Genomic DNA, 27,120 nt, shown 5'->3' with positions numbered 1-27,120 from the left:
AAATATATTATACGTTTAAAAACAAGTCCTTATTCTACAGCAACTGGTGATAATGGCATAATATTGGTGAGACAGTCTATTTAAGAATAAAAGACATCTATTTAATTACTGTGAATTCCTTAATTATTATAAGATCCCTGTAATTGAATTAAAAAAAGAGTTTGCAATAGTATTTGATGCCATTCCTAGTTGCCTTATTCAACTTTTATTAGGTCATATATCCTCTGAGTCTATCTGAGGTAAATAATAACAGTGTGAAGATTAAAGATAAAACATTTTTTTAATAACTTTTATATGAAAAAATTATGCAGAAAAATGTCACTTGCCTAAATGCAAATCATTTTGGAATTCAATGTAACCAGATTGAATGGAAAGAGGTCTGGAGTTTAGTTACTGTCTCACCAGTAAAGTTATGGAAATTACATATAAAGTTATTCATCTGATTTACCCAGTGAGACATGGAGACTACTGTACATGTGTGTCTTTTAGAGGAAGAATCCATATCTGATATTTAAACTCACAAAATTAAAGATTCAGCTATTTGGTAAAGATATATTTTTATTGTATAAGAGTAAGCGTTTGGAGCAAAATTTGGTGATTAATTTAATCATTATGTATGGAAAATACCATATACATAAACAAAAATGGACAAAAAATAAATGTGCATCGTATGTTTTTTATTTAAACTGAACTTATGTATTAGGCTATATTGAGGCCCTAAAAGGAAAACGGATATTTAGAATTTTAGAATCCTTTTCTCGTAAATTTCTTGTAAATTAGTTTTTCCTCCTTTTTTTCTCTTTTTGTTATTATGAACATAACAGTTGAATACATTGTGATCATTGTGAAGTGTATATTATGTTAAGGTTCTTGTTAATGCAATAAAAAAGTTAAATATAGACTGTTTAAATGTTCGTTATGGCAATAATTATATGTATAATAATAATAATTATAAGGCACATTTTTACTAGGAAGGTTAGATCAGCATGGCCTAATTAATATTCATGAGTTATAGACGTGGAGGTAGAAAACTCTTGTCAAAAATAAAGGTGAAGAAAAAAGGATTTCTTTTGAAAATATTTGAACAATTGAAATAATGGCAATTCCTTAATCTTTTTATTAGCAATACACTGTGTTTTACATGTAAACGTAGCCATTGCCTTCCATTCAAACGTACAGCATTTTGAGCGCAGTTTGTAGCCTCCCTCTTTATCGAAGGGCATCTCCATTCTTCCAGGAAATTGGTTAAGAGTTGGTTAATATTTGGTAACACCGGGCGTTCATTTGTTGTGGTTAACACTTGAGTTCTTAAAGACCCAGAGACAGACTACACACTGTCTCAACCGGTCACAACACACTGAGCAACAGTTATGGAGAGTTTTAATTTGCAACAACTTACCTCAGATATGAATATTAACTGGACGCCGATGTTTGCAGCCTTAGTTTGCGGTACAGGTGCGTTAATTCTCTTCTGGAAATGGAGAAATAACCAGAAGATTCAGAAGAAAATACTAAACGCACAGAAGAGACGTGATAAATCACTTCAACAGGCTGAACAAGCGGTGCAACAATTTAAAATACAGGTAATGAAAATCTAACATGCATCAATTATTAATGCATTATGTATAGAGTAAGTGTTTATGAATATGGATGTCATGCATTTAGATCATGGGAAGTCATGCTTCTCACAGCCACTGAAACTCTGAAAATATCATGTTGTCACTATATTGTGTAAGTTGTCACAGCTGAACCTGCCACTGCTGAATAGAATTTTTTAGCAAAATTTATGTTACTGTAAAAGTGGAGGCGGTAACAAAAATCCATTGTTTTTTCTATGATATAATAATTAATACATTTAAAGCAAATCAAATACAATTAAATAATTTATTAAAGTAATCAATCCATAAACTTTAAATAAATTAATAAAATTAAAACTTTCCCCTATCTGACTTTTATGGAGAACAACCCTCAGTTTATCTTCACTATATTGTTGACTTTTGACCTAATGTATGTGAGTGTGGTGTTATTGTGTTCATCTTAACAGAAATTATATTACAAAAATATTATGATACAGGAAAACTTCCCCTATATATTTTTTAACTAAATGTTTGGAAACCAACATAGAAAACCACCTCTAGAGAATATATATATTTTCCTCAAGTTAGTGAGATCAAACCACTGTGACAACTAGCCCCAGTCTCCCCTAGGTGAATATGTAAACATCTGATGTTTGTTTCTTGCATCTTTCCAGAACCCAGACTTTGAGAGCAGTTCAATAGTATCTCTGTCTTTGTCGGAGCTCACTGGGAAACTCCAGGATGGCTCCCTGCAGCCGGATGCTGTTCTACATGCTTACATGGAAAAGGTTGTGACTGCAGCCATATTTTACCTGTCGATAACTCTTTATGGGATTTATGAGTTTATAACCAGCTTCAGAGGTTTACAAATAACTTTTTTTATTGTAAATCTTTTTAAACATTGATCCATCTTTTGCTGTGTTTTCTAGATGCCATTTACTCATATTATAAATCTCATTAAATAAGCAATAAATATGTCTCTTCTTCAAGAAAGAAAAGTTCAAATTTCTAAAAATATAACATTGCAGTTAGTATAGTATATGGCAAATAATTAATTTGAATTGATTTGGTCATAATGTGGGAAATCAAACCAACATTGGGCATTCTGAGTTGATGCATTTAAGAAAAATAGACATGAAGCCCAACATAGTAATAATTAACAGAAAAAAGACAAGAGCGTGTATCCGTCTTTTGCCTGGATCAAATGAACAATCTGCCCATACAGGCTATTTTGAACAAATGTGCATAAATCACAGGCTATGAAGACGCTTGTAAATTACAGTCTCTATAAATGAAAAGAACATAGATTTGAGCCTTCACTGTCATCCCAGCAACACACCTATGTGGGGCCCAAACGGGCTGCAAATGGGCTGATATCCGGGGCCCACCTGGGCTACCCAACTGGGAACCCAGATCATTTTGGCCGCGGTTTCCATGGAGGCCCCACATGTGTTAGCCCAGATGGGTTGATGATGGGCTCTTGATGGGCTCCATATCGGGCCCATATGTGTAACCTAGGTAGCACCCATTTAGGGCCTACAGGAGTCTGCCCACATGGGTTGATGATGGGACCCAGATAGGTCTTATCTAGGGCTCTTATGGGCCACAACGGGTATATATATGGGCTACCATATTTGTCTGTTTGGGTTACCTTATTTTACAGTAAACCCCTAAATACAATCATTACATGTAATCCACTAAACTATACTAAAATGTTAAAGGTATTCAATGAACAGAAAGCAGTAGTTCACTTTTAAAGTTACTTTATTAAGCAAGTACAAGTATCACAAAACAAGAAAAGAAAAAAGTAAAATATATATATACATATATATATATACATACACGTTATATATGCATATCTGAAAAATTAACCATTTCACAAACAAAACAATAACCGTGCAGCTTCTCACTCCTCTGTTGTCGCTCTCCCAACGGCCCTTTGAAAAGAAAAAATAAATCAGTCAACCATTATGCCACTTTTTGAATTCCTTTTCACAGTTCAATCAGATGTGTCAGGTTAGCCTTTTGGTGCCCCACATCAAGTGTATCTAGATAAGGGGTTTGCAAACCTGTCCTGGAACACCCCGTGCACTGCACATTTTGGAAGCACAAAATGTACATTTTGACCAACTTTTACCACTTTTGTGTTGTAGATCATTAAACCGTTATGCTGCCTCATAAGTCTCTCTGAAATCAGAATGGTTACTGCTCAAATACATAAAAACTAAACTAAACTAAATCGGTTTTGTGAGGCACCTTAGTGTGTAAACGCTGCCTGCTAAGTCGTTGCCTGATAGGGCAGCGAGACAATGAGTCAGCTGCCTAAGTTTTCAGATGCAGACTTTGTATGTTTCCCTTATCTAATATACCTGATTCATCACATTAGCTCATTTATAGAAACTGCAAGATCTGAAGTGGGTGTGCAGTACTGAGTGTTCCCAGCCAGGACAAGTTAGAAAACCAAACATTTGCCCATCATTCATCCAACTCAAATATTGCTTATCACTTGACATGCAAGTAGTAGCAACTTTACAAAGTCTGCTCGCTCTAATGTTATGTTACAGAACATATTTATCCTGTTTTACAACATTTGCACTGGCTCTTAGTTCAATTTTAAAAACTAAACAAGTTGGCTCCTTTATATCTTCTTCATATACACTCCCTCCACTACATGCTAAGATCGGCTTCTGCACTTACACTTGTTCTTCCACGCACTCGGACAACTTCCATGGGGTCACAAGCTTTTGGTTGTGCTGCTCCTGATGCCATCACTTCCTCTTCACTTCTTGCCTGCTGTCTATACTATCCTGTATAAATAAAAGCAAGAAAACTCAATACAAAATAAGTCATGTACAAGATTTTCACTTTACAGTTCAATTAGTCGGGTAGAAAACAAAGTATACAACACTATCCATTCTAAAACACATTTTATGTATTCACACAAGCAATTCTTCAGAGCCCCAACATGGAATTGTAAAAAATTTAATATTACTCCCATGTGTCAGTTACGATTACTATAACGATAAGGTCATGATTTCATCTTTAAAACAGATGAAGAAATCAACAAATTGTGGTGTTGAGCTGAGAGGGTTGTGGTCTGTTGCTCTTTGACTTATATCTTTCAATGCAGGTTTATATTGTTTCAACAATTTTTGCCTGACCCCTGGGGGCTCCGTATATTTCTGATAATATTTGTGGAGAACCATTACACTGTTTTAATTCAGAATCCTAACCATACATTGTAGGCTACTAATTAAAAGTAATTTATTAAATCAAGTAAAATAAAAAATAACACAAATGGCCAATGAATCTGTACCAGAAGTGATAGTGCAATGTAGCAGCTAAAGAATAATCCTCCACCAAATTGCCAGTAATCAGCTGGATCCTTGGCGAATCTGAAGGGGGGAAAGAAGAAATTATTCAATGAAAAGTCCTTAAAAAGCAGTATTTTTTTTTATATCATTCCTTTAAACAATCTTAAATTGTCAATCGATTTCTCGATTTTAATTGATTCTCATTTTTACGAAACGATATCAATTCTTAAATCCCAAGAATCGATTAGTCATCCTGTTTTCAGTTGATGAATGAATGGAACATTGTAGCGCGCATCCCATACAATAAATCCAGCCCTAGTAATGTCATCTTTGAGACTGTTAGTTGTTACATGATTAAAAATGTAAACATAAACTTTAAGCATGGCAATCCCATCAGAAATGTGTATCATAGCAAGGGAAGCACACACAAAAAAAACAAAAAAACAATTGGTACCAAAATCAAACCATCAAATAATTTTACCTGCAGCCATTTATCCTATTATGACACGTCTGAGGGTCTTTCCCTTTATGGTGTCCAGTGATTAAAGAAAGGACTGATGAAGGTGACATGAATCCACTTTCAGTGCGCCACTTCAGCAGAAGAAGGACAAAAGGACAAAAAAGTTACTCAGACTTTCTATCAGTAACATTAAATGTCTTACTTTAAAGGTGAAAATCATACTTAATACTATATATTAATCCCAGTGTAGGTTTTTGAACAGTGGGTAAAATTAACTTACTGTAACAGTTAGTTGGTGAATGGGTCTTTCTGTTGGGTGTTCTCCCCAGATAAAAAATATTCCAATGCTTGATCAAAAAAAAAAAAAAAGTAACGTTAAACAAATATTTTAAATACTGTTATCAGTGTTTGAAGAGGTTATGTAAACTTCTAACGAATAAATGACTGTTTTATCACTTTACTCATTCCCACGCTTTTTTACCTCTCATGCGTTTTTAAACTAACGTTAGCTGACAACGTTAACTACCAACAACAAAACACAGCAATGTCAGATGGTACTAAATTACATTGAAATACGTGCTTATATCGCTACAGCAGTACAAAAACACACACAGAGATAACTTATTTAACGTATAAGGTTGCATTAAGCCTATGACCGTTACTCGTGTCCATAAACGTTAATTTAACTGACTGCTAAGGACTGAAAAATGTTTTCTTACCTGATGTCGCCAGTATTTTTACAGACCACGTACGACCCCTTCCTCTGTTCACATTCCAGCTTTTGTTCTTCATTGATATCAACGTAAATTCGCTCAAAATTTAAGAATTCAACAGGCAGATATAAAATAATCCACTCTGACCGAGTAATCAATGCAAGCAGCAGCTGCTCAGTGCTCAGTGCTCACCGACCGAGAGTAACGGACGTATTTTCAAATGTAAAATATTGAGTTTTATTTGCAGTCTGTATTATTATTTAATTAATTAGTCAAATGACATGACAGTGTATGAATACAAATGTAATAATGCAATGTAAACGGTTAGGCAAGCAGACAAAATTGTAAATTCACACAAAATCACATTATGCCTGGTTCAGATTACACGATTTTTTTTTGTCTGTTACGATAGTCACTGTGTCAGATTACACGATTTTGACTCCTAAAAATCTTGTCACGTCGTGGACAAGAAACATGTCAGACTACACGTTGTTTTCCAACCAGTCATCGCGAGCCGTCTCACATACTCATTCACTCGCACATACACTCACATAGCCTAACACGCACTCACACACGCACGCACTCACTTTCTCTCTCTCTCTCTCTCTCTCTCTCTCTCTCACACACACACACTCACTCACTCACTCACTCTCTCTCTCTCTCTCTCTCTCTCTCTCACACAGACACACACACACACACACACACACACATGCTCTCTCACTCACACACTCACTCTCGCGCACACACACACTCGCTCACTCACTTACTCACTCGCGAACACACACTCTCACTCACTCTCCCTCACTCACTCACTCGCGCGCCGTCGTCGTGGAGGACCTTTAAAAAATTAAACATGCTAGTCTTTCTGTCGTGATGTCGTGAGGCATCGCAGACGCGACGTTGGTTGTCGCCCACTATGACACACTATACGAGATGAAACGATCGAATCTTGCGTGCCGACGCCCGTTGTCCTTTGCGAATCCCCACGACACCCTACGTCAAACGGATCGTGCCAAAATCGTGTAATCTGAACCAGGCATAAGGCAAAAGGTTTCTGCTGCACTGCTCTCTTGAGGGTGAAACTATTATTGTTAATAATGATAATTATATTTTAACATATACAGAGCTGTTATATCAAAAAAATTATGAAAATGCTAATTAATTGTCACAATAATGTTAAAAGGCAGATATTTCTGTTGTATGTTGTTTCAACGTACAGATCTTGTAAAAATGTCAACGTTGATTTAGAAGTGTTTTAAGTGTTTTTAATCTTTTACTTTTTTCTTTTCTTGTTTTGTGATACTTGTACCCAGCAACATGTCCATGTGGGCCCCATGTGGGCTTTTGATGGGCTGTAACTTGGGCCCTGCATGGGCCACCCAAATGGGGCCCAGATAAATTTGTCCATCGGCTCCACATGGGCTCCATGTGTGTTAGCCCATATGGGTTAAAGATGGGTACACAGTGGGCTCCAAGTTAGGCCCATGTAGGAGTTCATTTTATGGGCCCACTTGGGTCCCAAATTATATAATATTAATGGGCTGAAAGTGGGTCCCATACTAGTGTTGGGTCCGAGTCCACCATTGTCGAGTCCGAGTCGAGTCCAAGTCCTTAACAATCAAGTCCGAGTCCAAAGAGGGCCGAGTCGCACTTGAGTCCGAGTCCTTAACATCCGAGTCCGAGTCGAGTCCGGCCGAGTCCACAAAGATTTAAATAGTTTTAAATTGACCTTTAACAAAGACCCGCCCCTCTTTCTGTCGCTACGTCTGACAAGCCATTCCGCTCTCACTCCGGAAATATGTTCTCACACAGTGAAATATATATTGCGGAGCAAAGAGGACACTGACAATGCGCCAACAGACAAGACAAGGCTACTTCTGGTATGAAATAGTCTCAGCTTTCAAATTTTGTAATTTTTATGAAATTAAAACAATACACACCGTTTTGTGGTGCTTTAATATAGGCCTCAACTCAAGCAGCACATGAACTGATAATATCTTCTAGTTATAGCACGAATTAAACATGAATGAACATCAGAACTGCAAAAAGAATTCAATACACAGCATTTTTCAAGTTCAAGTCCAATGACTTTAATCTACTATCTGGTTTGGTTTGTTTGTCGGACAAAAATGGCAGGTATCTGCATTATCTGGTCAGATCGCATGTCAATCAAATTCCAGTGAAAGGTCTCAACACTGAGCTCTTAAATTAATATGTTAAACCTTACAAAATGATTCCAATGTATAGTTACAGTCATACGTTTACCTATCGTACATCTTTCAGATTCTGCACGGTAATGCTCAAGAATATAACACGATGCATTAAGAGCCAGGAGTAAACTTTTGAGCAAGATGACGTTGATTTTTTTTATTTTCATTTATTTTGATTATCTTATTTTGTTTTACATGCTAATATCTTATTTAGCCTCTAAATAGCAGGACTAAATTAATTAATGAATTTTTAAATAAAATAAGAGCAATTTACACCAATGATCCAGTTAAAAAATGTACACCCCCTGGCTCCTAATGGTTGCTTCCTTCTTGAGCATCACTAAATGTTTGTAGGGTTTGTAATAGTTGTGTATGAGTCCATCAGTTGTCTTCAGTGTGACAAGATGGATCTCACAATCATAGTCACTGCTAGTAAGGAGAAATATGCAGAAGATGCTGGAAAAGCAAAGAATGTGCAGGAGCTGGAGGATTTTTCCTCATGAACAACCATTAAAAAAAACAAAAAAACAAAACAAAAAACTTGTGGATCATTCAGGTAAAGAAACACAATATTAAAATCAAGCATATGTAATTTGTCTTGTATTTTGTGTTTGTATTTTTTCTTGTGGACTTGGCTATTAAGATTTTTCAGGGCAGTAATAAATAGAAACAATGTTTTTATGATCATCCTCATTAAAAAAATAAAAAAATATTACATTTTGGAGATTCTGCAAGGTGTATGTAAACTTATGACTAAAGTGTAGGCTAAATCAATGTAACAAAAATCATAACATTATTAGACGCCAAAATGTTGCTATGGTTATCACGTTCTCATGTTGCTATGGTTACTGTGTCAATCATCGCAATTTCATGACTCACAGGACTAAAATTCTGCGGATTCTCTCCCACATTTAAATGCAGTTATCACTCTTTTTAATTTACAGTGTGAACGTAACCACTGGTCCTCTACAAGCATGAAAAAATATATTATTTAGATTGTCAATAGCGCTCACTTTAAGCCATCACTTACTTACCGCGTTCTGCACTCTCACTGAAACTCTCGTCATAAACACTGAAGTTGTCCGCACTGCACAGCGAATCTCTTATTTATATCGCGTCAAGACTTTGTTGTTTATGAGGAGATTTGCGGAAGGATAAAACTCGCGCTGATTCTGAACATACGTTTTGAGCGACTTCTCCGCATGGTGACTCAAAACGCCTCTGATTGGCCACTGTGTTCATGCGCTTAATATACATATCTGTGATTGGCTACAATGCTCATCACTGACACAACACAATGTAAGCAGTTTCGTTTCGTTTTTGAATAATATTGTGTCCTCCAGTGCCCGGACTCGACTGTACTCGGCAAATTTTCCGAGTCTAAAATGTCCGAGTCCGTGTCAAGTCCGAGTACAAATTCATCCGAGTGCGTGACAAGTCCGAGTTCATTCAAAATTGGACTCGAGTCCGGACTCGAGTCCGAGTCCGAGTTCGAGTAGCCTACCCCAACTCTATCCCATACATCACCCTTATGGGGCCCTTATGGGTAAATATTACCCATAATTACTGGACGTGTTTTGGAGAAAAACATTTATTTCATAATGTGATTTACCGCCCAATTTCAATTCTTTTACTTCAATGAAAGGTTTGATTTTTGCGAATTTTTTGAATGAAAGATCAAAAGGATAAACAATGCAGATTTATTTTTTTACAACCATTTTTGATCATATTTACCAGGGGTGTCATTAATTCTGACCACCACTGTATGTGCGTGCATATAAACTTATGTAGTAGAAAAAAACACAAAAACAAAGAATATATATAGAATATATGGAAGCTTGTTTCCACCACAGAATAAAAAATAAAAAAAGTTAATTGCGGCTTTTTATCTCACATTTTTGACCTTTTTTTTCTCACAATTGCGTGATATAGTCGCAGTTGTGAGTTATAAAGTCAGAATTGTGAGAATATAGCAAGATTGTAGGCATCAACTTCCCCTCTCTCTCCCACATCTACTCCAACAGAGTGGCAAAGAAGGCCCAATCTATTGCAGCTGACCCTAGCCATCCCTTGTCCTGCCAGTTTTAGATACTTCCCTCAGGCCGTTGGTACTCCATGCCCAGATGCAGGTCCAATAGACTCAGAAACTCTCTTATCCCGACTTCTATTTCGATTTTAAACAATTTGCCAGAACTGTTTTAAATATTTCTTTACTATTGTGTTTCAGAGATGTTTTGCTGTATTGCTGTGTGTTTTGTCCTTGTGTTTATCTGCTGGCTGGACAAATAATTGGTCCTTTGGGGACAATAAAGTTACCTTGACCTTGAGATATAAAGTCGGAATTGTGAGTTATAAAGTCAGAATAGAGAGATATAAACTCACAATTCTGATTAAAAAAAAGTCAGTCTTTTTTTCCTTAGCATTTGCGAGTTTATAGCTCACAATTTTGAGAAAAGATGTCAGAATTGTGAGATGTAAACTCGCAATTGGGAGATAAAAAGTTGCAATTATCTTTTAAAATGTTTTATTATGTGGCGGAAACAAGCTTCCATAAGAGTATATATATACCTGCACCTGTTTGAGGTCGTTAGCTGCATAAAGACACCTGTCCACCCCATACAATCAGTAAGAATCCAACTACTAACATGGCCAAGACCAAAGAGCTGTCCAAAGACACTAGAGACAAAATTGTACACCTCCACAAGACTGGAAAGGGCTACGGGGAAATTGCCAAGCAGCTTGGTGAAAAAAGGTCCACTGTTGGAGCAATCATTAGAAAATGGAAGAAGCTAAACATGACTGTCAATCTCCCTCGGACTGGGGCTCCATGCAAGATCTCACCTCGTGGGGTCTCAATGATCCTAAGAAAGGTGAGAAATCAGCCCAGAATTACACGGGAGGAGCTGGTCAATTACCTGAAAAGAGCTGGGACCACCGTTTCCAAGGTTACTGTTGGTAATACACTAAGACGCCATGGTTTGAAATCATGCATGGCACGGAAGGTTCCCCTGCTTAAGCCAGCACATGTCAAGGCCCGTCTTAAGTTTGCCAATGACCATTTGGATGATCCAGAGGAGTCATGGGAGAAAGTCATGTGGTCAGATGAGACCAAAATAGAACTTTTTGGTCATAATTCCACTAAACGTGTTTGGAGGAAGAAGAATGATGAGTACCATCCCAAGAACACCATCCCTACTGTGAAGCATGGGGGTGGTAGCATCATGCTTTGGGGGTGTTTTTCTGCACATGGGACAGGGCGACTGCACTGTATTAAGGAGAGGATGACCAGGGCCATGTATTGCGAGATTTTGGGGAACAATCTCGTTCCCTCAGTTAGAGCATTGAAGATGGGTCGAGGCTGGGTCTTCCAACATGACAATGACCCGAAGCACACAGCCAGGATAACCAAGGAGTGGCTCTGTAAGAAGCATATCAAGGTTCTGGCGTGGCCTAGCCAGTCTCCAGACCTAAACCCAGTAGAGAATCTTTGGAGGGAGCTCAAACTCCGTGTTTCTCAGCGACAGCCCAGAAACCTGACTGATCTAGAGAAGATCTGTGTGGAGGAGTGGGCCAAAATCCCTCCTGCAGTGTGTGCAAACCTGGTGAAAAACTACAGGAAACGTTTGACCTCTGTAATTGCAAACAAAGGCTACTGTACCAAATATTAACATTGATTTTCTCAGGTGTTCAAATACTTATTTGCAGCTGTATCATACAAATAAATAGTTTAAAAAATCATACATTGTGATTTCTGGATTTTTTTTTTTTTAGATTATGTCTCTCACAGTGGACATGCACCTATGATGACAATTTCAGACCCCTCCATGATTTCCAAGTGGGAGAACTTGCAAAATAGCAGGGTGTTCAAATACTTATTTTCCTCACTGTATATATGTATATATATATGTATGTATTTTGAGGTTGGTACGTTGAATGAAACCACCTGTTATCACAAACTGAGATGTGTAATGTCACACTTCAAAGGCTCTGGAAGTGAACAAGAATCTGAACTGCAGCACTGAGATCTTAATGGAGTCTGTGGAGCAACTGACCGAAATCAACACTCAATCAGAGAAAGGTCTTCTGTATGGAGTGCCGATCAGCATCAAGGACAGTGTTGGATATAAGGTCAATATAAGAGAACAGAGCATTATGCAGGTGAAGACAGGTGACTTCCTGTTTGTGGTGTATGTAACTTCCTGTTTGCGTGTGCAGGGTCATGATTCTTCATGTGGTGTTGTGGGTAAGTTGGATCAGCCTGCGGTCGTGGACAGTGTGGTGGTTACAGTGCTAAAGAAACAGGGCGCCATCCCGTTCATCAAGACCAACATACCACAAGGCCTTTTCAGGTGAGTAAACACTGCACATCATTCCTGTGGGAAAAACCTGGTGATATCAGATGATTTGCAGAGCAAGACGAGCCATGGGAATGAATCTTAAGCCAATGAGAGAGTATGAAGAGATTGTGCAGTTAGCAGCTCTTTTACTGGAGCTTAGTCAATAAAGTTAATATGTATTTTTTCTGACATTATTAATGACAGTAAGCACCTTTATCCTCCAGTTGTTAATGTGAAAACTTATTTTCATTATAATGGGAAAAAAATATATTACTTAAGTTGTAAAGTACAGTTGTAAGTTTAAAATATCAGTGTTTGTTGTACTGAATTTAATTTTGCTCTTTTTAATAGAATAAAAATAAAACATTTGGGGGGAAATGTGCATGTTACAACATTGTCACAATGCAAAAAAAAGATAATAATAATAATAATAATAATAATAATGCTCCTAAAAGATGAGGGTTTTTTTTTTTCATTCTTTAATTTTTTCTTAATGAAGGTAATGTCATTTTCATTTTCATTTTGCAGTGACCTTTCTTCATGAAATTGAACTTTTCACCTCGTAAAGCAATTTATTTGGTACTTTTTTCTATAGAATAGAGACATGCCTCTGTTCAGGCTTTTTTTCTTCTTCTTTTTTTCTTTTTCTAAAAGTACTAGTCTAATATACTAGTACTTCATTTCTCTCCTGCAGACCTCAGTATTCATAACAGAGAATTCACAAAAGAGCTCTTCAAATGACAGGTCTTATTAGCATCTGTTAAAATGATGGTATTATGGCATTATGGGCTGCTATTACATGGGAAATGTGTGATTTGTAAGGCTTAACTTATGCTGAACCATGATTTTCAAGATAAGATCTTTGTACTGAAAAACAAATTCAAGAGTGGCCATCTTGAGTCACCATCACCTGGGGCTCCACAATCATTAAACATTTTATGACATTTTATGACAAGTCAAGTTTCAGGGGTCAGCTAGAGTAGTACAGAAACTAGAGCAGAAGTGAGAATGTGTCTTCAGTTGTCTCTTGAAGGCTGTGATGGTCTCAGGAAATCAGATAAAGGCTGAAAGCTTGTTCTACCACAGAGGAACTGAGAGTGAAGGTTCTGGAAAGCGATTTTGTACCTTTGTATCCATTGAGACTTTTTCGATTAGTTCAATTGTAGGGATACGATATTATTGCGATACTCCAAGACATAAGGTAAAAGGTTTAAAAAAAAATTAACTTGATTAAAATGCTAAATTTGGTTATACATTGGGGGTGGAAATGAATATGGCTAGGACTTGGTGCTGATAACCCAATGCACAGGACAATAGACAATGACACCAGAATAAAAATATTCATGATTCTGAAGCTGAAAAAAACAGAATTATTTCAGACGAATATGCTTGCACTCTGTCACTGACAAGATATCAAAAATAATACTTTTTGCTGGTAACATACAACATTTGGCATTATCACGACCCACACATGATCCTCCATTGCATTATTATACATTATATTCAACATTATATATAGTAGTTTAATGTAGTACTGACACTAAAACTCGGTAAACTTGAATTTTTTTCTCACATAGTAATTTTCATTTTGGGTGAACTATACACAATACTTATTGTCACTATCCACGATACATATTGTTGCATTTTTGTATTGCAATATATTGTGACACGATATATTGTTACACCCCTATTTAATTGTTTCCAACCCAACCCCTCTGTATTTGTATCTACTGTAGTTATGAGTGCAGTAACCCCATTTATGGGCAAGCCTTGAACCCCTGCAACCTCAAGAAGACACCTGGCGGTTCATCTGGAGGAGAGGGAGCTCTGATTGGAGGAGGCGGATCTATCCTGGGCATTGGCACTGATATTGGAGGGAGTGTTCGTATCCCATCAGCCTTCTGTGGGATTTGTGGATTTAAGCCCACATCGAAGAGGATAAGGTTCGTATGTGTCTTTGGTCACATTTGTGTGAGGAGATTATATGTATATGGTGAGGAAAAGTTTCATTTTCAAAAGCAAAGGGTTCACAGCAGTTCTTGCTACAGTAAATGACAACAAAGCTTTTAAAGATTCTGTCAGACAAATAAGTGTTTTATAAAATGCCTTGTGCCACCTCAAGGTAAATTAATGGATGTTGAGATTTTGCTTTGTTTACCTCTGATTATCTTCATTTGTGCCGACACTACTTATCTTTAACATTTAATAACACAATAACATTTAATTTTGTAACAGAATAATAGGGTTTTTTTTTTTTACAAATTTAATTTTACTCTGTTTATTAATGTTTTTACTCAACATTTGTGCAGTTTTTGGAGGATTTAAGATATATTTTAAATTTCTATAAATAAATAAATAAATATTTAAATAGGCTTTTTACAAAAAACAGCATTTTATGTAAAATTCACTTTATAAAAGACCTATATTTCTAACTTTCATTCATGGGGATAACATGGATAATTTTACATGGTTTAGTGTAAAGATTTTGCCCATATTTTGTAAAATGTAGTTTTAAAAGTAAAAAATGATCATTTTAGCCACTAGATGGCTATAGAGCTCCACTATATGCTATTTGCTATTTGACTAACTGAAAGATATCTTTTCACAAGTTTTTCCAGTTGGATTTATATCTAAATATTATAAAATCACATAAATTCTATAAATTATAAATTTATAAATTCTAACAATAAAATTACTTTTTTTTCAAAGTTTAGCATTTTGTGTACTGAAATTTAGTTTTTTTCAATAATGTTACATTATGATTAGAATCAAACCTGAAAAAGATAAAAGTTGAGTTTTTAGAGTTTATCATTTATTTCAATCTTCTTTTTTTCATATAATTGTACAAATGTAATCTACACTTCAGTTACTAACTGTAACAGAACAGATATGTACAGTTATATATTGAGTACAAATACATGACATGAACATCAAAAAATGCAATGAACTGAACAGCATAACAAATGAGCAAATAAAGCAGTAACTTTTGTCTCTTTCTCTCTCTCTCCCTCTCTCTCTCTGTGTGTATGTGTGTGTGTGTGTGTGTGTGTGTGTGTGTGTGTGTGTGTGTGTGTGTGTGTGTGTGTGTGTGTGTGTGTGTGTGTTCACATTATCGATGTGTCAGTGTCACCAAATTTATTTTTGTGGTGGATCCGCATTTTGGACTATTTTATGTGACAAATTATTAGAGAGCAGTTTTTATAGTCTCACAAATGTATTCCTCTGTGTGTGCGTGTGTGAGCATGATAATTTTGCATTGTGGATGTTTTTTGCATTGTTGGAAGTGTGCCACTTTATTTCTGTCTATGTGTTCTGCGTTGTTTCTGATTTTGATGATGAATTTTGTATATTTACATTGCGGGGTCTCCAGGGACCCCGAAGACAACTAGTGTCACTATTTTTTTTCACACTAACATAATAACAGATATCATTCCAATTTATAATTTTTTTTGTAGATCTAGAAAGTGTTGAGAGCCGTAGAAAGTTTCATACCATTTGGAGAAAGAGAACTTTTTTTTTTATTTGAGCAAAAGTCATTTGCGGGTTAAAAAGACCCTGAAGATAACCAGAGGGTTAAACAGTAACAGGGTTAACGTTTCATGATGTTGAGCCATTACTAGCCTTGTGCTCAAGGTCACGACACTACAAGGTGTTAATATAAATATAATTTAATGCCCATATTGCCATATTGTTTACTATAGAAAGTCAAGGCAACAGAGTTGATCATTTAAGAGACAAATCTAACAACATTTGAAAAAACATGTTAACACATTTACAGCATACAGGTGTCACTTCATAGTGATGATGATGTCTTAATTTTTTGTGTGTAAATTCTGATTAAGATTAAGAACACAATCTCATAATCAAGAGTATGATTATGGTCATTAAGGGATAGTTATAATGGCAACAGGGTGGATGCATAACATAGGAAAACAACTTCAAGTATTTGAATAATGCATTATATCTATTAATATCTTTAAAAAAATACAAAAAGAAAGAAAAAAATCTAGAATTTGTTGCATATGTTTTTTCATAATTAAAATGATCTTATTTACTAATATAAAAAGGGGAATTTTGCCTATAATAACATATCTGTAAATACAGATGTTTATATGTTAAAGAGGGACACAAAATCACAGTAAATGTGCTCAATTTCTGAAAATTCTGTAGCTCTTTTGTTGAGATGTTGTGCATATAATCTACTTGTTTTTTCATGTTCTTTGATTTACTTTATTTTTTATATCATCCTTGTTTAGCGGTCAAGGAATCAGTTCTTCTGTCAAAGGCCAGAAGTCAGGTAAGATCAGGTTTATCAAACTGCTGGTTTAGTTTTGAACTGTAAATAAATATAAGACATAATCTATGTGCTGGATTACAGTGTTGTCCTCTGTTGGCACTTTGGCAAGAGACGTCGAGAGCGTAGCTCTGTTTATGCGGGCACTGCTTTGCCAAGATATGTTCACATTGGATCCCAATGTTCCTCCTATACCATTCAACCAAAAGGTCCTGTATAAATAAAGCACATCAAATGCTTGTTTATGGGTCAATTATAGGTGAAATGCAGAATCTATGATACTTTCCTCTTATGAAACAGGTGTATGAGAGCTCAGAGCCCCTGAGGATTGGTTATTATGAGAACGATGGTTTCCAGCAGCCGTCTCCAAGCATGGCCAGGGCCTTCAGGGAGACTAAAGCCCTGCTGGAGAGAGCGGGTCACACGGTACACAACTACACTACATTAATAGTTCTTATATTAGCCATTAGCAGTTTGTTGGCAAGCAAAGGATATACCCTTTTCAAACCATTAACACGCAACAAATAGTTATGTATTTGTAAAATACAGATCACCCATTATTTACTGGATGTAACATCACAGTCTGAATGGCTTTTAAGATCTAAAAAAATATATAATAATAGTAATTCGGACTCAAATATACATGTAGCTATCTTGTTAGAATTTAAATGTAGTTTTCAAATTCTACATGTAACACCAGTAATTGTATTTTTATGAGAGCAGGGACTATTGTTGTAGTAGCCCATGAACGTAATTAATATGTAATTAATTCAAATGAGTAAATGTATGTGTTTCTGTATGTACAGTATATTTGTTTTTATATCCATTATATCACACATTGTTTGGAGGACAACATTGGGCAGGATGTGATTTTTTTTTTTTTTTTTAATTTAAATAATGGGTTAAAATTAATTCATTTTTTTAATAAATAATAAATGTTACTAAATTCCTTGTACAAGTTAGCTTTTTTTGCTTTTGTTTATCATTTTTTAATTTAGTAATTTTAATTTCTGTTTAAAAATGGGAAGCTGTAACGCAGACTCGGACGAGCGTGGGTTGAGATCCATGTGCAGCTTTATTAGTGAAGACAGTAGAATCAAACAAACAGTCAAGGGTCGGCAACCAGCAACGGACAGGACAGGCAGCAAACCATCAGGAACAGAGAGTGACAGCAAACAGAGGAAGGTCAACAAGCAGGATAAACAGTCCGCGCGTCACAACACAGAAATGATAAACTATGGGGTATATGGGACTGATTCTCTTTCTCTCTAGCGGCCAGTCGATGAATTTTAACAGTTTAAGTCACTTCTGTGCTGGATTCAAGAGAGAGACCGGAAAGGTTGCCGCTTGGTTTAAACACTATACATTATACAGAACGTGTGATAAGTTGAGATCTGCAGACTTGAAAAGCAGGTCTGATGTTCTGGTCTGGTGTGTTGTTCACATTTCAGCTGGTTCCTTTCCCACCTCTACGGGTCGACAAAGTCTTCTTTGAGTTCATTATTAAAGGACTCATGGCTGATGGAGGCAGAACGCTCTACAGTCATCTGTACGTCTGGTATCAGCACATTCACACGTCATGATTGATATCCATTAGAACTATTCCAGTGTTTCTGGCCTCATTAAAGACGCTGTAGTCACCTCTGATTCATAGTAATCACACATTATGTTTGTATTCATATGTGTGTGATTTCAGGAAGTCAGGCCCCATTGACCCGTGTCTCCGGAATCAGGCCGCCCTGTTGCGGATCCCAGGCTTCATAAAGAAGTTACTCTCTGTTGTTCTGAAGCCTGTTGTGAGTTCTGTAAATGTTGTTTCTGTTTCTCGTTTGCATCTACTGTAATTAAGCAATCTGTTTTATTCAAGCTAATATGTTTTATAACTTTATATGTATAATAACTCTTATGTTTGGATTAATTTCTCCAGTATCCGCGGTTGTCTGCAAGCCTGAAAGCAAGTGCTGGAGTTGGGTAAGCTACAGACATTTTTTGTTAATATTAATTTGCATAATGAATATAATTATGCTGATAAATCTTGTGTTCTTGAGTGTGATTAAACAGTAAAGACAGTAAAGACCTCTACATTATTACAAACTGTGATTTTTTATTTTTTTATTTTACTTTCTATGCATTAAAGAATCCTGACAAAAATCTATCATGTTTTCTATAATAATCTGAAGCAGCACAACTGTTTTCAACATTGATAATAATCATAAATGTTTCTTGAGCAGCAAATCATCATATTAGAGTGATTTCTGAAGGATCATGTGACACTGAAGACTGGAGTAATGATGCTGAAAATTCAGCTTTGATCACAGGAATAAATTACATTTTAAAATATATTCACGTAGAAAACAGGCATTTTAAATTGTAATAATATTTCACAATAGAACTGAGCAGAATTGAAATGATATCATTCCTTTGAAAGCTTTTTTTTTTCTTTTGCCAGGTCTGTAGCAGAATTATGGAGACATCATGTAAATATTGAGGTATTTTTATTATTTTGATTTTATTATTAATATTACGTGGTCTTCTACAACTTTCATCAACACCACTGAGATTGTAGAGATGATTATCACAGTGTAATAGAGGCCTATGGTTCTCTCTGGTCATTGCTGTAGCACATTGAATCACGTGAAGCATCACATAATGCACATTGTTTCTTCATTTTCATTCCTGGAATAATTTATAATCCCTGCTAGGAAACATTTAAATGCCATCCTGACAAAAAAATTAAATAAAAAAAGATTATTATGTGTCACAATTATATGATTATTATGCCTAATTGCCAGAGGCGGACAGAGTACACAGCTACATTACTTGAGTAAAAGTACAGATACCCCTTGCTAAATTTTACTCAAGTACAAGTAAAAGTACTACAGTCAGATGTCTACTTAAGTAAAAGTACTAAAGTACTTGTTTTTAAAAGTACTTGAGTATCAAGAGTACAAGAGTACATTTTCTAAATATTGCATTACTACTGCCACAGTGCTTACATTGGTAAACACAGCAAACACTTGAAGCGAAAACTATCATTAACTTGTTCAGAAAATTGAAATAGTCTGGCGAGGTGGGGCCACGGCTTGGCACATTCCCGGGATGCAATATTTTTTTTCCCAGGATGGTAGGGGAAGACTCATGAATATTCATTAGGGAAGTCATCCCTGATTGGTCTGATGACCTACCCCTAACCCCACCCCTAAACCTACCCGTCACTGGGGTTAAGACCAATCAGGGATGACTTCCCTGATGAATATTCATGAGTCTTACCCTACCATCCTGGGATACTCCCGGGATGGACCTGCTGCGTCTTCATCCATTGTTTCGTCCATGGTTTCGTCTCTTATCTAAATCTGACCATGGAGTTGACTTTGGCGGAAAGCTGAAGGTGATTGCTGATAGGCTGTCCCAATCAGTGGCGCCTGCACAATCCAATCACATTTGAGAGGGTTTCCGAGATGTTTCTTTTTTCCTTTTTTTTTTTTTTTAGAAGTAACGGGTACTCACAGTTATGGATAGAAATGTAGTGGAGTAAAGAATACAATATTTGCCTCTCAAATGTACTTGAGTAAAGTCATGAGTACTCCCCAAAAATGATACTCGAGTAAAGTACAGATCCCTCAAAATTGTACTTAAGTACTGTACTCAAGTAAATGTACTCCGTTACTGTCCGGCTCTGCTAATTGCATTAATTAGTTACTTTTTATAGACAGTAATGTGTTATGTTCAGGGTTTGAAATTAACTTTTTAACCCACCGGCCAGTTTGGCTACAAATGTTTAAGTTACCGGCCATTCAGAACTTCTACTAACCAAAAAGAAGAAGAAATTAACCAGATTAACTACGTCACAGCTTTTATATATTTTCATACATTCATTTCTTATTAAAACAAAATCCTGTCATCCAGCAGTCTCCTCCTTTCCACATTTATTTTCATCTTTTTTTTTCTTTTTTTTTTTTTTTTTGGTTTTAGGTGGAGAAACGTGTAGGATGATGTAAAGAACATGTAGTGTGTTGGAAAATAGCAATGTCTTTTCTGTTAACCAAATGTTTTTTTAATCTTCGCTATTGCTGAACTTCCCCAGCAAAGTGCAAATTGGCTAGTGATTTGACAGCATTACCCGCATTTGGCGGGTGTTAATTTCAAACCCTGGTTACGTTACTTTTTCTCACCTGGGCTGGGTTTGCTTCTTTGTTTTTTTTTTATTTAAAAAATAATAATAATAATAATAAACAAAAATCTATTCTTGGCAAATGTAAAAGACCTTTCACACCAAAAGTGAATAAGCCTCAGGCTGAAGGAAATATTCACGTCTGTACAGCAGCTCAAACAAACCTTTCAGCCGTGCTGCGATTCTGGACCCGGAAGAAGAAGAAAGTTCAACTCTTACTTTAGCATTAGAAACAAAAAAGAAACGCATATGATGTTTATGACGGAATACCACAATATTTAAAGGTGTTTAGCAGTGATATTTCTATTTACAGCGTAATGATAAAGTTTACAGTGGCTTCATAAATTTATTAAAAATATAAAAAAGCAAAACACCTGATGCACATTTCTTTGGTCTTCATTTTTTAAGAACCCTGCTGTATTTTTGACACAGGGCAGGAGAGCTGTCAGTCAATACATGGGAAAACAAAGAAACCTATTACTTATTTGAAAAAGTAACTCAGATATTTTGTTGTAAAATTAATAGTAATTCGTTACTTCAAAAAAGTAATCCGATTACATAACTCGCGTTACTTGTAATTCGTTACCCCCAACATTGATTGACAGTGCCTCCCTGCAGTTGAGCAAATTAATCTTCCTGGCACATACTGTGTATAAAAGTGATTCTTGTTCTGACATGATTGTATGTATTTTGAGAATGTGTGAAAGGTTTTTTGTTTTTCTCATCTGTAGGAATACACTGATGAGGTGATAGCAGAGTGGAGGAGACTGAATGTGGACGTTTTGTTGTGCCCTATGCTTGGACCAGCCTACAATTTACATTACAGCGGCCGTGTCACCAGTACTTACCTCACATTTACATTACTATTACATTATCTTTGTGTCTGTAACCTTTTTGTCATGAAGTGCAATTTTTTTTAATTTGTGTTGTCAATCACTGTGCCACATCCCACGTCTCCTTGCTTTTAGCTTTCAATTCCCTTATTATGTAAGGGATAATGTAGAGCGAGGCGGTTGTTATAGCGAATACAACCCCGACAGGCTGATCGGGACCCCGACGCGAAGCGGAGCTTGAATCAGCCTGAAGGGGTTGTATTCGCTATAACCGCCTCGCTCTACATTATCCCGCTTATTACATGGCTACCCACCAAATAAATCAATAATTTGACACACAATATTGATTTAAAAAGGAGTTTATTGATTTAAAAACGATTGTATTGCTTCCGCTAAAGAAAATAGTCTGTTCCGTCTCTATGGTTAGAATCCTGCGTCCATAGCAACGCTCTGTTTTTCATGGCAACGGTGTGTTATACTTCGCAGCGTTCTGCTATCAAGAAATAACAGACCGCATTCTACACTGGAATTCAACCAAGCCATGTAATAATACTAGTTAATTTAATTGTGACTAGCAAAAATGTGTTTCCCGTTTCATGATTTACTTAAAGTCGGCCTGAAACAAGTTTTGATAGACTTTTCTTCCCTATTGTGTCGTATACCCGAGTGAAACGGCTTCTGGAACAAGAACAAATGTGGGCGGGGCTTGATTTTGTCCGTGAGGAATTGATTGGATGGTTGTGGTTTGCTATTGGTGGATCTCATGTGAGTGACAGGTTGCTCCGCCCTCATCATCAGAGAAGAGAAGAGATCCTGCAAGTGGAAGGGAAAGTTATTTTGGTTAAAATCCCCCTGTAGTCAATAATTTTATCCCTTAAAACTCATCTTTGATCACCAAAATGACACATTTAAAGTTTTTTTCCTTGAAAAAAATTCTTCATGCCTTAGAATAGCTTGACTGTAACTGAATATGAATATGCAAATGAGCCCCGCCTCCACTTACTCACAGCAGCTCAGAGATCCACTCGTTGACGATCACACGTTGATCTGATTGATTACAAGGTAGTTTGTGACATCAGAAACACCAGCGATTTCAAACCGTGTTTTTGAGACTGTCTTTGGTTCACTGCAGTTTTGAGGATAAAATACTCACTTCTCCTAATTATGTGCACAGATATATAATTTATAACAAATACTGCAATATTCCATTAGAAATAAGAATGGTCAATTTTGATTTCATGGTGGCTTTAACAAAAATGCTGATGTAGATTGTGATCCAATGTCTGATATTATGCAGTAGGTGTCTGCGGTTTAAAGTTAGGCTACTTATTAACTCGACAGTCATGATTTCAGCATTACATACGGCCTTCAACCTTCTAGATGCAGTAATTTTTCTCCACTCCTGAAGGTGCTCCCAGCTACACATTCCTGTACAACCTGCTGAACTTCCCAGCCGGGACCGTGACCGTGTCTACAGTGACGGAAGAGGACGAGGCACAGCTCAGTCAGTATAAGGGTTTCTATGGAGACGTGTGGGACAAACTCTTCGTTAAGGTAGGTTTTCACAGTGCAAGACCACTGAAGTTAAGTTGCATTAAATCCATAGTCTGTTTTTGTCAGCCTTAAAGTGTTGTGATAAATTGTGAGTTGTATGCCTGGCAACCACAAGGCGGCAGTATAGTCACGATTACAAATACAGAATCACGACTGGGATCAGTACTTTTATAAAACAGACATGTCTTGGACAATGTGATATATGTAAAGCTCTCCAGTAACCAATAGTAAAGCCATATATGGGACTATTTGGACTGTGTATATTTTAGGGCCCTTATATGGAGAATTTATTTTTTATGTCTAATTTCAATACAAAAAATAAGCCCTTTTTTTTTAAACTATTACCCCCAGTATCCCAAATATATGTTGAGTGTTTTTTTGTTTTTCTTACTAACTCTTAAACACTCCATTATTTCAACCTTGTCACAGTATGTTTGTGATTCATTTAATTTGAATAAGTTAATTTGATAACTCTGGTAGTTTTACATTAGTTTTGGTATGCTTTGAAATATATCACTCATTATAACATGGGGAAATAATATTAATAATTAATTTAAAATGTTTGCAGGTTGAATGGTCAATATAGAAACGACCTTAGTGAACAAATGTAATTGTACCAACCACATTATTTATTGTCAACAATAATTTGTGCCATGAAACATTTTTGTGAAATTTATGTTATGTGATTAAAAAATATATATATATATATTGCTTATATTATATATATATATATAATATAAGCAATATTTAGGTAGATTGTTTACTTTAATTGCCTGCAATTTTAATAAATAACAAAAATAAAAAATAAAAAAGTTAAGCAAAATTAAAAGTTTAGCATTTTTGCATTTGCATTACTTTTGCATTACAAAGTCAAACCCATCCTATAATATCACATCAGTAATATGTCATGGGATACAAATGTGTGTGTGTGTGTGTGTGTGTGTTTTCAGGCAGTGAAGGGTGGTGTAGGTCTCCCTGTGTCAGTACAGTGTGTATCTCTACCGTGGCAGGATGAAATGTGTCTGCGCTTTATGAGAGAGGTGGAACGGCTCACAGACAAAAACTCACCAAAAATCACCAGGAAACACGATGACTGAAATTCAGCTGCGTGTGTTTCTGAGCTGCTAACGGTTCAGTCGTAGGTGAGCTATGAACGGGCCGACGCAGAATCTGGGACCACAGAAACATCCACAGAATTTGATCATTGTTCATCAGGTGTTTTAGCTGATGATGCTTTTGACTAACAACAAGACTGTAGTATGATGCATTTCATTAATGTTTACATCTGATCGTTCTTGATTGTGTGTTGAGTTAATGTGTATTTTTGATGTTTAAATCAGATTAACATGTAAAAATGACTAAAAGACATTAATAGGTTGATCTGTTTGTCCAACCAGTGGCAGACAACGAGAAACTATTTGAAACTGGGCTTAACTTTTGGTGAAGATAGTGGCACTGAAATTACACACTTCACCTTTAATAAACAAATAACTTTCAATCATTCTTCACTGTTTAAATAAAGCGTGAATATTTGCAGTCAGTATAGAAGCAATGCAGCTTCATCAAGCCTGAATGAGGATTTAAATGCATCTCTTCATATCTGTATCATTTTGCATAATTTAATGCCTTACAAATTCATTAAACTAAAATGAATCGGTACATCACAGGTTCAAAGCGTGTTCCTTGCTTGTCTGTCGGTATGAGATGAGCACTGCTCGTTTTCTCTGCCCTGAATGATGACTTTGGTTGGAAAGGCTTTAACTGGACTTAATGACACATGACACCATCAGCTCCAGTGTAATGTAAATATTTGTCTGTTCTGGGTTTTGGGCACATTTTATTTCATTTGCATTAGTCATCAAGGATGGGAACTCATTAGGGACATTTTGATTTCTTCTCATTATATTGTTCTCTTTCTGGGTCCAGTGCTGAAATGAACCCTAACTCTAATTCTGGCCTGAATAAAGAAATGTATTAAAAAAAACATTGATTTAATAATGTAACATGGAGACGTACGATGCGTTACTTTTGGGATCAGTAAGGTTTAAAAAAAAAGAAAGAATACTTTTATTCAGCAAAGATGCGTTAAATTGATTAAAAACAATAGTAAAGACATTTAGTGTTACAAAAGATGATTATAGTTACTAAAGTTATAATTATGGATATTTTCCTTACAAAAATGCATCACTTCACTTCAGAAGAAAGTCATATACACCTAGGATAGATTGAGGGTGAGTAAATTATGGGATAATTTAAATTTTTGGATGAACTATACCTTTAAATTGTGGTTCAAAATGAAGAATATTGATATGGAATGAATAACAATTGTAGTTATTGAAACTGATCAGTATAATTTCTCCATTCTCAATATTTGTGTTCAGTTTCAATCAAAATATGCAAGTATGTCCTGTACTAGTATGTACTAGTATGTCCTATCCCATAGGCCTAATTTCTTTTAATGAAAATACTTGATGTAGCCTAATTTAATTGTTGGATATTTGAGCATTTATTTTGGTAAATCAAACAAAAACAATTACAAGTGACATTCAGAGATGTTTTATCAGTTATTTATCATTGTGATATTCACAAATCCACTACTTTTTTTTAAGAGTAGGCCTAAAGGTTCCTAGAAAGCCACAGGCAGAGTTTGATGAAGGCTGGAGCTAAACTCGACGTCGAGGGCATCATGGTTGCGAGGGTTTCTGAAGAGAAAATGTAGTTTTTAGATTACAAGCAGTGGAGACAACTCCAGTCCAGATGTTTCAAGCATGTAGCCTACAGTAGACGCCTCACTGAAACTTGAAAAGTATGTCTGGCCAGGGACGTACCGCTGGATTAGACGATAACGATGACTGTAAAGATTTCTGCGATTCAACAGTTCAGTGATTCAGGTTTTGGCGGCTTTGTGGTTCTTATTGCACAAATGTGAAGCATCGCCTCTGGACAAGATTCTCTTTTCTCCTGTGCCGTTCTGCTTCTTTTCTTCTTTTCTTTCGCCATGTCTTTTTCTCTCTCTCTCTACGTCACACCACCCCCCACAGCGCTTCTGCTACGTTTGAGTTTTCCTTTCTTTCCTTCCGCGGTGAGCTCGCCCCGAAGCCCTTATAGCCAAATTGGTTTACATTGGGGAGATAAATGCTCTGCAAATGCGCTTAAACACATACAGTAAAAATGCAGACAGTGCGTATCGGGATTACCGACCAAGTCAGGAGGCGGAAAAGAGAGCCGCTGCTCGCAGAGTCTGTCTCATCCACTTTCAGGAAGAGCAGAAGAGGATTTAGCATATCCTTGCCTGTCAGTAATTCCTGGAATTATATAACGCCATGGCAAGAATAAAAGTCCGGCGGTATTGTGAAAGTATTGTTTTGCAGGGCTGGCAGAGTGAGTCGTCGGGCGGGTCAGATGGAAGGGGTAAAGACTGCAGAGTTTTCAAGTGAGGATCCTGTCTAGTGGAATTATGGGAAATCGGAGTTAAACCTTCTGGATTTCTGCTGAGCGGCTTCTTCTGTTGTCTTAACTCTGAGAGCGTGGAGGAGTTTGATGCTTCACGTCACTCCTATAGAGAATGCTTTGCTATAGTGGCCGAGTTCAGTTTTCTGCTGGTCGAATCACTGAATTCAGTTCAGCCATTTTCTCTCTTTTGTCTGAATTTAAAGT

The 27,120-nt window shown here is 36.4% G+C and overlaps 1 protein-coding gene and 1 long non-coding RNA gene across 3 annotated transcripts; one reads left to right on the top strand and one right to left on the bottom strand.

Moving 5' to 3' along the window:
• The first annotated feature begins 1,277 nt into the window (after nt 1-1,277).
• Nucleotides 1,278-25,237, top strand: LOC311091745 (fatty-acid amide hydrolase 1-like). Its single transcript, XM_084127817.1, has 15 exons — nt 1,278-1,583; nt 2,252-2,365; nt 12,259-12,402; nt 12,490-12,623; nt 14,348-14,554; nt 16,868-16,908; nt 16,990-17,114; nt 17,206-17,331; nt 18,357-18,454; nt 18,602-18,701; nt 18,833-18,876; nt 19,355-19,394; nt 21,808-21,916; nt 23,318-23,463; nt 24,414-25,237. Exons 1-15 carry the CDS (start codon nt 1,371-1,373, stop codon nt 24,558-24,560), a joined length of 1,788 nt encoding a protein of 595 aa, XP_083983943.1. The 5' UTR covers nt 1,278-1,370; the 3' UTR covers nt 24,561-25,237.
• Nucleotides 3,098-5,824, bottom strand: LOC311091749. 2 transcript variants are annotated; one of them, XR_014608154.1, is made up of 5 exons: nt 5,632-5,824; nt 5,373-5,482; nt 4,894-4,972; nt 4,275-4,384; nt 3,098-3,514 (listed from the first exon to the last, which is right to left on the bottom strand). It is a non-coding gene; the product is annotated as an uncharacterized lncRNA (long non-coding RNA). The 2 variants fall into 2 exon arrangements; XR_014608153.1 differs by having other exon boundaries at nt 5,373-5,824.
• Nucleotides 25,238-27,120: the final 1,883 nt, after the last annotated feature.

This window comes from Abramis brama (assembly GCF_963993115.1).
Source record: "Abramis brama genome assembly, chromosome: 11".
In the NCBI taxonomy this organism is placed as follows: Eukaryota; Metazoa; Chordata; class Actinopteri; order Cypriniformes; family Leuciscidae; genus Abramis; species Abramis brama.
The sequence above is the reverse complement of the archived record's forward strand: the minus strand, read 5'-3'. Positions and strand labels throughout refer to the sequence as shown.

What these genes read in the sequence shown, in the direction of transcription:
- LOC311091745 (XM_084127817.1), top strand. Translation starts at nt 1,371, where the DNA reads ATGGAGAGTTTTAATTTGCAACAACTTACCTCAGATATGAATATTAAC. An exon ending in TGGAGAGAGCGGGTCACACG is followed by an intron (nt 17,332 to 18,356) that starts GTACACAACTAC and finishes TTCACATTTCAG; the next exon opens with CTGGTTCCTTTCCCACCTCT. An exon ending in AAAGCAAGTGCTGGAGTTGG is followed by an intron (nt 18,877 to 19,354) that starts GTAAGCTACAGA and finishes TTCTTTTGCCAG; the next exon opens with GTCTGTAGCAGAATTATGGA.